Source organism: Gadus macrocephalus, chromosome 19, assembly GCF_031168955.1.
Source record: "Gadus macrocephalus chromosome 19, ASM3116895v1".
NCBI classification, from domain to species: Eukaryota; Metazoa; Chordata; class Actinopteri; order Gadiformes; family Gadidae; genus Gadus; species Gadus macrocephalus.
The window spans coordinates 890,705-903,080 of record NC_082400.1 but is presented as its reverse complement, the minus strand read 5'-3'; the positions used below and the strand labels follow the sequence as shown (position 1 = coordinate 903,080).

The 12,376-nt window shown below is 42.2% G+C and overlaps 1 protein-coding gene and 1 long non-coding RNA gene across 2 annotated transcripts in view; both read left to right on the top strand.

The window, feature by feature from the left end:
- Window positions 1-11,582, top strand: part of LOC132447845 (uncharacterized) — a 103,371-nt gene extending 91,789 nt beyond the window's left edge. The window contains exons 2-4 of the mRNA XM_060038841.1: window positions 8,793-9,615; window positions 9,649-9,753; window positions 9,871-11,582. Of these exons, the coding sequence (XP_059894824.1) occupies window positions 9,169-9,615; window positions 9,649-9,753; window positions 9,871-10,266 (948 nt within the window). The 5' untranslated portion in view covers window positions 8,793-9,168 and the 3' untranslated portion in view covers window positions 10,267-11,582. The remainder of the gene's footprint in view (window positions 1-8,792; window positions 9,616-9,648; window positions 9,754-9,870) is intronic.
- Window positions 1,289-1,797, top strand: LOC132447743 (uncharacterized). The gene is made up of 2 exons (XR_009523190.1): window positions 1,289-1,443; window positions 1,535-1,797. It is a non-coding gene; the product is annotated as an uncharacterized LOC132447743 (long non-coding RNA).
- Window positions 11,583-12,376: the final 794 nt, after the last annotated feature.

The window sequence follows — 12,376 nt, the reverse complement described above, 5'->3', positions numbered from 1 at the left end:
AGCTGTGCAGTTGGAGGGAGTGAGACCAGAGCAACATATTAAGTCCAGAGTATGTCCTTTAATATGGGTAGGGAAGTCGGTGAAGATGTGGTAACCAGAGCTCTCAAGGCAGGATGAGAAGTCACAGGTGAGGGGGAGAGTGGTGTTGTCCAGGTGGATATTGAAATCGCCCAGCAGAATCACATTGGGGGAAAGAGTGGAGAGATGGGCGAGTAGAACAGCAATGTAATTTAAAAACTCAGAGTGGGGCCTAGGTGGACGGTAAACACTGTACATATAATACATATTGTAGTGGCGATTTGTCCTCAATAAAACAATAACTTGAAAATTAAGAAACCAAACAAAGCAACGTAATCAAAATAGCCTCTGAGGCACCAGGGGGGACGAATCTTACGCAGTGCAGGGGAAAGAGTCAACTGTCCAGTTGTGAATTTAGATTTCTGCAAGTTTATTTTCCGATCTTTCAAGCAAACAAAACAAATGTGCAACAGTGTGAACCAGCAGCCTCACTCCTTTGTCTCTCTCGTACAGCTGGTAAGAAACCATGACCCTTCCTAGTGCCTGTCTTACCTATGCCCGCCACCTCTATATATAGGCTAGTAATAACTTCAAAACAAAAGCATAAACAAACTCAAATTAACTATTTTATAATACAAACGAGAAAATAAACATAAAAGTCATTTTATATTAAGCAAACAAACTAAATAAATGTTTTACAATTAAATCTAAAAACTGCGTAGCTCCAACACATATAGTTAATTATTTAGTTTCTAAATGTATTTATACTCACTTAGTGTGAAGGGGTCATCCCTATGTTCCCCGGGTCCTATGTTCCCCGTTTTTCCCAAAAAGGGTCCTATGTTCCCCTGTAGCCATACATACCGGGGAGCATAGGACCCTTTTTGGGAAAAAGCGGGGAACCTAGGACCCTCTTCTGGGAAAAGGGTCCTATGTTCCCCGCAATCTATCAATCTTCAAAAATAATTAAACTTTGACGCAACATTCGCGTGATGACAGTCAATTGGCGTTCAACAGCGTGGCCACTGAGTAACATGTGTAACGTAACAGCCAATTAGCGTTCAACCGGCCAACTCAGTGCAGTGCAGTCCGGGGTGAACTGCAGCATGGAAGAGAAAGTGATTGTTGCCGCTTTCGACTCCCGGAGCTCTTTATATAATAGTATATAATCTAATATAATTGTATAATAATATCACGGCCAAAAGCACTGTGCGCCTCCGGATGGCCGCGGGAAGCTCTCGTAGGGATTGGGCTTCTCGGGTTTGATTACCGGCGTATGAACAGACTGCGTCAGGTTCTCCGACGTCTCTCCCTCTTCCACAAAAGGTAAAGACATGAAATGGTAGTTATCTCGGCCGGAGTTTGGCAGTAATGGTGAGAAAAAGTAACAGACCAGGGAACATAGAACCCTTTTTTTTAAAAAGGGTCCTATGTTCCCCGGTCACATACATATCGGGGAACATAGGACCCTTTTTGGGAAAAGCGGGGAACATAGGACCCTTTTTAAAAAAAAAAGGGTCCTATGTTCCCCAGTCTCATACAAAGAGGGGAACATAGGACCCGGGGAACATAGACACGCTCCCTAGTGTTAAACCTGGGCCTGTTTCGATGAACACAAAATGGATATCCTGGCAGGAATGGTAGAAAGACACACACGAAGCTCTTCCTCAACAGCTCTCAGTCTCTCTCTGTTTTAATGTTTAATACCATTAGGGCTGGCGCGAATGCCATTTTTCAGGCTTCGAATACTCGTTGGTTTTCCGAGCGAATATTCGAATACTCGTTCCAGAAAAAAACACCATCAAAAACAACATTAATAATCCGCATATTTGGTTGAATATTTAATAGCTTTTGAACGTTAATTAGTAGGCCTAAGTAGGTTGAAGTTCTTTAGTTTTTCCCCGTGAAAGCGAACAGCTGTTGTTCCTTTCCAAATCAGCTGTCCTCTGCCATCTCAGCCCTTACGGGAGCTTAATTCATCCTGGAACGTGCATCTTTTGAGGGAATTTGTACAATAAATCCATAACAAATACAGAATATTGATTGTCTTATGTGCCCATATTATATCCATTATATTGACCGGGTATTCCGAAGACGCTCACGCTCTGCAGCAAGCCATTCACAGTTAATTGGCGCGGCGCTGTACAGCGAAGGTAAACAAACAACTAAGGTTAGCATTTCGTCAAATATTACTTTTCCTCCCGACATCCCGCTAATGTTGTGTTATAAAGTAAAGGGAAACAAGATATCTATTCTTCCTCCACCTCTCTCGCTTCTCTGCTTGGTGTCGCTGACGCTTATAGTTTGCCTCCCTCGCTCTTGTAACGTCACGTAGGCCTACGTGGAAAAAAAACAACGAAGCTCTGAATACTGATTTCAGCTTCGAATACTAATTTTCCGAGTAGCCGTAAAAATCCATAGATTATCCGCACCGTTATATGAGCCGCAGAATCGAAAAATGGGAAAAAAAAGGCGCGGCTTATAGTAACACACACACACACTTATATGTGTGTGTGTGTGTGTGTGTGTGTGTGTGTGTGTTTCTATTCCATTCTCGCTCGTTCGTAATTCTTATATCAATAGCCTAGGCCTACTCTCCAATAATATAATAATAGGCTATATAGGAAAATTGAGAAATGGCAATCTCATAGCCAACAATCTTTTTCAAACCACTGATTGTTTATATGTAGGGTACAGCTGGCTTGCCGTGTGAATACGCATAACTTTTCATTTATATTCATTCAAAATATTAATATAGCCTACTATTTTAAAACTAAAGAAACTGGTGTCTTGTTTTATATATATTTTTTTATATTGTCTCATCTCATTTTCGTCCGCTTATCCGGGGTCGGGTCGCGGGTAGTTATATGCCTACATGAGGCCGTAGCACAGTTAACAGACGAGCTGAGCTGGTGACGTCATCGAGTCCGCTGCTGTTCCAATTGCAGGTGCGTCCTCCTGTCCTCGGAAGTGTGTATTTGAAGACCGGACTTGCCAAGTACGAACTTCCAACTTTAGGAATTGAGAAACGGCCTAATTCTCAACACAGGCACGAACACACACACACACACACACACACACACACACACACACACACACACACACTTGACTAAGTACACGGTATGAGGTATAAGTTTGACTAAATCAATACCAGCGAAATTATTTAGGTTAAAAGCCTACTGTAAACACAGTAAACAACACATAGGCCCACACACAGCTACTAAAGATAAAAATTGTATTTGTTTTTCACTCACCGTTTGACTTCTTTACGGGAAAAGTATTAGTCCTTGTATAACGTGCGCTTCATAAATGTACCTCTTGTGACCGTTCAAGCCCAAAGCAACAGTCTGGCTTGGTGAAGTGCACTGCTGGAACTTAGCCTATCGTCTTCGCCTTGGCCTATTCGGCATATTGAACCGTCGGCCTAATGCGCCTCCTTTTTGAAAAGTCGGACAAACGGACCTTCGGACCAATGGGTTCCGTTTTCGGAACATTTAACCGTCGGCATAGTGGCATGTCGATCTAATGGGAAATATTTTGGACCATTGAGACGTCGGAACAATGAGGCGTCGGAATTACGGCATGGTACCGGTCATCATGGCGGCGCGCATTGTTTAACCTGGAATACATTATGGTGTCTCAGCATGAGTGCTTAAGCCGAATACATTTTAGACAGTGCCCCAAAGACGCCATGAAGTTTAACCGGTGGTTAATGAAACCAGGCCTGCTCCAAAAATCAATGAAATTCCCTTCCTGCTCCCATGCCATGATTTTGAAGAAGTCATACAGCAGAAAAAACTGCTGTATGACTGCATGGTGAGTAGTCCACACAGACACGCGCACGCACGCACGCACACACACACACACACACACACACACACACACACACACACACACACACACACACACACACACACACACACACACACACACACACACACACACACACACACACACACACACACACACACACAATGAGCAGGTCAAATTTTGGAATACTGTTTCCAGATGTAAACATGAAACTAGATCCCTTAAACAGTTGCAAAGATATTGTTTCAATCTGTGGTGTAGCCTAATATATTATGATTTCATGAGATCAAGTTATCATTATGATGGGGAGATAAGGCCCATTTTAAGAAATGACATATTATTCCTGTGCTCCTCTTCCTACATTCTGGAGAAATCACTTGAAATGTTGAGCCTTGATTTATTCCCTCATCTTTTATACTATGATTACAGTGTAGTGAGTGCAACCTTTCATACCTATGTTGTTAAGTGTTGTTCTGTACACTGTTGTAGGCATATTGTAACTAACCCAAATCGTGTTTTTGCTTTAAACAAGAGAAAGCCCTGTTAAACAGTGTATTTTTGTTGCTTCATAACGTATTGGTGCATGGTCTAAGCTTTTATTGTCTTACTTCCTGCTTTATTAGCACATGGCTTTCATTTTGAAGCGTGCGTTTTTGTATTTTCCTGTTATCCTGCGGGATTTTGACTGCAATGATAAGTTGAACGGAGATTCTGTGAAAGCGGCAATATAACTGCAGATATGCCGACGGTTAAAGATATTTAGCACCCTCCGAAGAGGTACAAGGTTAGTAATGCTGTAATTCTGTGATATAAAAATGTGGCTTATGTTTAATTTCGTTTGTGATAACTTTATTGGCACCTGATAAGTTTAATTTATGCTATCTTAATGTGATGAGAAGACTGAAAACCGAATGTAAAGTAAGCTAACGATTTATTGTTTATGTGTCTTGTAACCAGCTCTTACGTTGGATTTTTCTTTTTTTTTAAATAAATCTTAAAACCATCAGTCAAGGGTGAAACCATCTTTCGTGGGAATGCTACACATATCGTTTACTGTCTTGGTTGTTCAGGGATCACTGTCCCTTTAAATGTTAGGAACGTGAGCCCCATGCGGGATTGTTTTTACGAGCAGTGCGTTTTGACTTCCTGTTTTGACCTAACGAAATAAACGAGTCGGTAACCCTTCCTTTTACAGTCCTCTAATTACAAGGTATTTGGTATAATTACAAGGTATGATAAATCATAGTGTATTACTGGGTAATTACCACTGGTAATAAGAAGGTATATACAGAGGAATTATCCGGTAAATTATAGCGTATTACTGTGTAATTACCACTGGTAATAAGAAGGTAAATACAGAGGAATTACAGCTGAAGTACTAAGTAAAACCTCCACTATTACCCATCAACTCAACTAAGTACCGTGTAGTTGTAACTTTTTTAGTCTTGTAATAACTCAGATATTGTGTACTTCCTAGGAAATAAAGCAACCAATTCTTAGTAACACCTATTAATTCAAGTTACAATTGTAGCTATCCAAGGTTAATGTTAAAGGCCCACTATGCAACTTTTTTAGCCAAAATTACATTAAGCATGCAGGTTGAGAGTTATGCTGATGGTTCTGCATCCATTTCTGGGTCGATTGGTGGGTGTGTCATTTACCCATGTCGCCTCTCCAGTGAAAAAGCGCATATGCAACTTGCTCTGTTCGGACCGACACAATCCGGATGTGACGCAGCGGAAGTATCCTCGAAAATGTAGTCAGATTGGAGTTTGGAAAATGCTTTACGGCACAGACACACACCCAAACATGGCACCGGCTAGATATAAACAGCCAGTTGCGAGGCAATTGTTGCATTCATCATGGATCAATCGACTGATAAGAGGCGACCGTCGGTGGAACAAAAGAAGAATGGACCAGAAAAGAGATCAGACACGAGTGAAAGGGGAACTATGCAACTTTTTTGGCTTGATTTACCTTAATATAACAGGCTAAGAGTCATTGCGATGGTTCTATTATACATTTTTGTTCAAATGTTCGTTGTTTCGACTCACCCTTGCGCATCTTGGCGGAGAAAAGGAATATGTTTCTGCCGGCGACCCGCCGCCCACTCTCGCGGGAGTCTCGGGTCTCGCGAAGTAACGAATTGCTTTACGGCGCAGACCCCCAAACACGGAACCGGCTCGATATAAACACAAGTCACTAAGGGATTGTTATATTCATCATAGATCAGCCGACTAAAAAGAGACAGAGAAACCCAATGTCGGAGGAACAGAAGAAGAGAAAAGGGAGACAGACCGGCAGAGAGGCCAGACACAAGTAAACGTTGGGCAATCTTTTCAGGAATAGCGTGAACTGAAAGAAAAAGAAGACTGCAAATCAGACGCCGACTCGGCCGTGTTGCTTTTGAAATTGAAAGTACCCTTGGGTGGCCTTTGTCTTCGTGGTATTCTTGATGTTAATAGTCTCTGTACAAATGTGTTTGCTCAACCATTTTGTTGTGAGCCCTGTAAAAATTGTTTTCTCGACCGTTTTGTTGTGAGCCCTGTATGTTTCTAGCTTGCTTGGTTGCAACCATATAAACACCTTTGTTTCCATGGGTGTTTTGCTGTTCGTCTGTCTCGTCCCCCAGATACAGACTGAATCCCCGAATCCAGGTTCTTGTTAGATTATTATGTTGGCCAAACCTCTTACACTGATTGTTCTGTTCAACCTAAGATAAAACAATTATAATCTAGGATATAAATTCTCCCCGTGTGTCATTTACCCATGTCGCCTCTCCAGTGAAAAAGCGCATATGCAACTTGCTCTGTTCGGACCGACACAATCCGGATGTGACGCAGCGGAAGTATCCTCGAAAATGTAGTCAGATTGTAGTTTCGAAAATGCTTTACGGCACAGACACACACCCAAACATGGCACCGGCTAGATATAAACAGCCAGTTGCGAGGCAATTGTTGCATTCATCATGGATCAATCGACTGATAAGAGGCGACCGTCGGTGGAACAAAAGAAGAATGGACCAGAAAAGAGATCAGACACGAGTGAAAGGGGAACTATGCAACTTTTTTGGCTTGATTTACCTTAATATAACAGGCTAAGAGTCATTGCGATGGTTCTATTATACATTTTTGTTCAAATGTTCGTTGTTTCGACTCACCCTTGCGCATCTTGGCGGAGAAAAGGAATATGTTTCTGCCGGCGACCCGCCGCCCACTCTCGCGGGAGTCTCGGGTCTCGCGAAGTAACGAATTGCTTTACGGCGCAGACCCCCAAACACGGAACCGGCTCGATATAAACACAAGTCACTAAGGGATTGTTATATTCATCATAGATCAGCCGACTAAAAAGAGACAGAGAAACCCAATGTCGGAGGAACAGAAGAAGAGAAAAGGGAGACTGACCGGCAGAGAGGCCAGACACAAGTAAACGTTGGGCAATCTTTTCAGGAATAGCGTGAACTGAAAGAAAAAGAAGACTGCAAATCAGACGCCGACTCGGCCGTGTTGCTTTTGAAATTGAAAGTACCCTTGGGTGGCCTTTGTCTTCGTGGTATTCTTGATGTTAATAGTCTCTGTACAAATGTGTTTGCTCAACCATTTTGTTGTGAGCCCTGTAAAAATTGTTTTCTCGACCGTTTTGTTGTGAGCCCTGTATGTTTCTAGCTTGCTTGGTTGCAACCATATAAACACCTTTGTTTCCATGGGTGTTTTGCTGTTCGTCTGTCTCGTCCCCCAGATACAGACTGAATCCCCGAATCCAGGTTCTTGTTAGATTATTATGTTGGCCAAACCTCTTACACTGATTGTTCTGTTCAACCCAAGATAAAACAATTATAATCTAGGATATAAATTCTCCCCGCCAACTATAAAAAAGGATGGATTTATGTTTATTGCAATACAAATACACCCTTTTAAAAATGTATAACCTTGCCTACACTTTATGAACATCTACTTCGGACATGGCTCCACGCATTCGCCGGCTTCTTTGAAAACAAATGCACATGGCTTGCGTAGAAGTTGTAGAATGTTGGTGTATTTTAGTGTCTCTCTTTTGTTCACATTTCTAGTCTAGGAACAGGCCAGGGCCTCTCATACTGATACAAGGTGTTATCCCCAACATTCTGCCATTGTTATGTCTCAACAAGGTTGAACCGACCTGGTCCTCTGGGACATAGCTAGGGCCAGATACCTTATCAAGGCTGAGAGTGCGTCTGTTCACGTGTTATTCATGTATCCCCTTTTTGTATAATACTCGCCCCAACCCTTTGGTTCGACGAGTAGAGGGTTTCGACAGCCAAGGAACAAGTCATCGACCACCGGGTCCACTTTAGATTATTCAACCTAAGTCTGTATCTCGCTGTATTCCTGGAAAATAAACCATCTATTCAACCCTCTAATCCAACCTGCCAAGCTGCTTTGATTTCGACTTCAAGAATTACTACTACGACTGAAAATACACAACGCAGAGTCTGTCCGAACAGTTTAGAAATAAGATGAAATCTAACATTTGGTGCCGTGACACCGTCTTGAAGAGAGAGGAGTGAGAAGACGATTGCCTCTGAAGATTGCCCTGTGACCGAGAAGAGCGCGCGCCCTGCCTGGGAAGACGTCTGATCAACGCCTGCCCTGCCGAGGGACCCGCATCCACAACGCGGCTGAACCAGCGCATTTCTATGCACCACGTGGGAATCAACGGTGACTGAATCTCATTCCACACTCTCGACCAAGGGAAAAGAACAAGAAAGTAATCTTAAAATAATCTACACACACATAACTGTGATTATTATTATTTGTTTTACTATTAGGCTGCACTACATTTGCTGAGTAATGAAGTTGTGTCATTAAGAGCTTGACGAAGTGAGAACCTGTATTAGTGTTTAAGAGCTCAATAATCACTGAATATACGCTGTATGAATGGGAAAGACACGTGTATCTGGGTTAGATTCCTAGAATCTGGGTTAGATTCCTAGAATAGAAATTGTCAAGTGATTTGTTCATCTTTGCTAGTTTGTCAATGTTGATACGTGTCCTGAATATAACTTAAGACGTTTGGTTTGCTCAGGGGTTTTGTTTTACGACTTGCTGGACAAGGAGTGAAACCGTATTTGTATTGAATTACTGGTGAGGTTACATGAATCGCTAGGGTTTTTATTTGTGCTATGTTGTTTTGATCCCCGCCGAGGAATCATCTGTATTGTTTTTTTAATCGAAGAAGGAAAAAGTGTGCCATCATCTGTTGTTGGCATACCGAGCTCCGTGGGAGGCGTCTATTTGTTTCTTTCTCAGCAGCGATTGGTCGCTAGTTTTAGTTACTTTACAGATAGAAAAAGATAGAAAAATGCCGAAAGGTAAAGGCAGGAAGAAGGCAGAGGATAGCAATCTGAACCAATGGAACAAGATTCTTTTGAAGTGGAGGTTAGAGAGATTGATCTTTATTCAGTTAGCGAGACTCTGTAACAAAAAGAGAGATGAATTGGAAAAGACAACTGCTCTGAAAAAAATTAGAGAGCAAATCAAACTGCTTGCCGACGAAATTCGTTTGTTCAAGGATGAAGCGACTCGGAACAAAGAGCAGAGGAAGTTCACAGACCTACACACGACGCTAGTCGGAGAAGGACTGATAGCGGCCCGCCCCCTCGACTCAGGGCCCCCAAGGGGGGGTGACCAAGGCAAAGGAGGAGGAACCTTGGGAGCCTATGGTCGCATGTACCCCAAACTGCCATTGTGTGGCCCAGATGGGGAATACATCTTCCCTGGTGGTTTACAGGAGTCGAGACACAGTGTTCTCTCAGACATCAACAGCTTTATAGGCGAGTACCCAGTCATCTGCAGTACCCCCCACGTGCCACGGAAGGGAAATCCATCTGCCCCACCTGACTATGCTAATCATGATGCGATCCAGATCCCACAGCAATTTCCCCCTGTTCAACACACTCTGTGTGTTTCACAACAATTTCCCCAATTCTCCCCTGTCACACCACATTCCTCCATCCCACAACAATTTCTGCATCCGAACCCCCCAACACAACAACCCCCCGAGGTGAGGCCTGGAACAGTGACTAAGAATGAGTCAATCAATGGAGGATTTGATGACAACATACAACCACACATGAAGACCACAGATGAGAAGAAGGAAATGGCCAGGGAACGAGAAAGATTCCCCCAGTCCAACAGGGACAGAGGACGATTCCTCCCGCCAGACAGACAGAAAGAACCTCGACCATGCCACAACTATGGACAAATTGGACACTGGATGAGAGAATGTAAAGCCCCTCGAAAGATGTACCGTGACTGCTCCAACGAGAGAGTAGGGGAAGAAAACCGCTCAGGCAAAATGAGGGAACGATTGAAGAAGTTACAGGCGAAGAGTGTTGAAGAACTCAGCCGCCTGTGCGATTCAGTGTTGGAAACCAACAATAACACCAACTTGGAATGACACTCGTTAGATTTGGCACGCAAACTAACTGATACGGGGTGAAGAGTAGGGAGTGTTTTAGTGTTTGTTATTTTCATTCCTTTATTTTCACAAGAGGTTAGTCTTCGAAAGATGCTAGGACTTTTGTCACTGCCTATCTAAGTTCATGTTGGTTCCTTCTTGACACAACTGCTCAGCTTTAGAACATTTTGTTTGTTTTATTTTATTTTTGAACAAAGGTTCAATCATTCATTCATTCACACAAGGTTTATTGAGAACTATGATGACTGATTACTGATATAACCATTTTTGAATCAAGCGATTTATTTTTGTATGATCATTTTTCATTGTTTATCGAATCATTAAGACAATTACAAACATAGTTGATCATCATTAATGTTGGAGGCTGTGACAATGCCTCCCCCATGACTGATACTGCACTTTTTCTTTGTTTCATGTTTCATCGTACCTGGGAGATCCAGGAGACACGGACACTTGATGAGTCCTTGAACTGAACTGTGTCTGTGTTTGTCCTGACGCCCTACTACGAACTTTCATCCTCATCCCCCATCACACCTGCGGTGGCCATCAACTGGAAAATAACTATTTTTTCCAGTTTTCCAAAATAACTGCTACTCAAAACCAACTGAGTCATGCAGTATTGTCTGTGATGTTGTTGTGCCAAGCAGAGGGAGGTGTCTGGACAGTTGACTTTCTTGATTCTTTAATTTTTTTATGTTTTGATTTAATCATGAGTAACCTAATGAGTTTGTTATTTTCTTTATTATAGTGGCCTACACCTGGTTTACTTGTGTATGATTTGAATTTACTTGTCTATTGCCTTTTATGCTTCCTTTCATTGATTTAGTTAATTATTAATGGGAAACCAGAAAATACACTGAATTCTCTTTTTGTGGGTGATCTTTAAACTACGTTTAGTATGATCAAGAGGGAGGAATGTAGAATGCTGGTGTATTTTAGTGTCTCTCTTTTGTTCAAATTTCTAGTCTAGGAACAGGCCAGGGCCTCTCATACTGATACAAGGTGTTATCCCCAACATTCTGCAATTGTTATGTCTCAACAAGGTTGAACCGACCTGGTCCTCTGGGACATAGCTAGGGCCAGATACCTTATCAAGGCTGAGAGTGCGTCTGTTCACGTGTTATTCATGTATCCCCTTTTTGTATAATACTCGCCCCAACCCTTTGGTTCGACGAGTAGAGGGTTTCGACAGCCAAGGAACAAGTCATCGACCACCGGGTCCACTATAGATTATTCAACCTAAGTCTGTATCTCGCTGTATTCCTGGAAACTAAACCATCTATTCAACCCTCTAATCCAACCTGCCAAGCTGCTTTGATTTCGACTTCAAGAATTACTACTACGACTGAAAATACACAACGCAGAATCTGTCCGAACAGTTTATGTGCATGGGGAAGGGCCGTCAACGAGTTGTTACGACAGTGTTGAAATATCTACTACGAAGCTGTAGGGGGCGCTGTGTAGAGAAGTTGCATAGTTTGCCTTTAACGGCCCATGTTTAATGATGTCCTATCTAGAAATTAGCATAGTACATTCCAATAAATTACTTTTTCTTAGTTATTATTCATAGCTACACCCATTTAGAAAGGGTTTATTCGATTTACCACTATGGAATTACTTACCTGGTAACAACCTCCGCAGGAGCAGTTTTCCTCTAGCGTCATGGTACATCTTCTTAACTACTGGGTACGAAGCCGTTTGTTTCCATGGTATTACCAGGTTCTTACCATATCATGTATAATAGATACATTCCATTGTCCATGCAGTCAACACAAACTTGTACCATGTACTTTCTGCGACGTTACCAAGTAAAACACTCCAATTTACCCAGTAAGTAAGCTGAAACGGTAATGTAAAAGGAAGCCTTGTTTGTTTCCATGGTATTACCAGGTTCTTACAATATAATTTGTAATACATTATTCCCTTTTCCATGCAGTCAACACAAACTTGTACCATGTACGTTCTGCGGCGTTACCAAGTAAAACAAGACAATTTACCCAGTAAGTAAGCTGAAACTGTACTGTAAAAGGAAGCCTTGTTTGTTTCCATGGTATTACCAGGTTCTTACCATATAATTTGTAATACATTA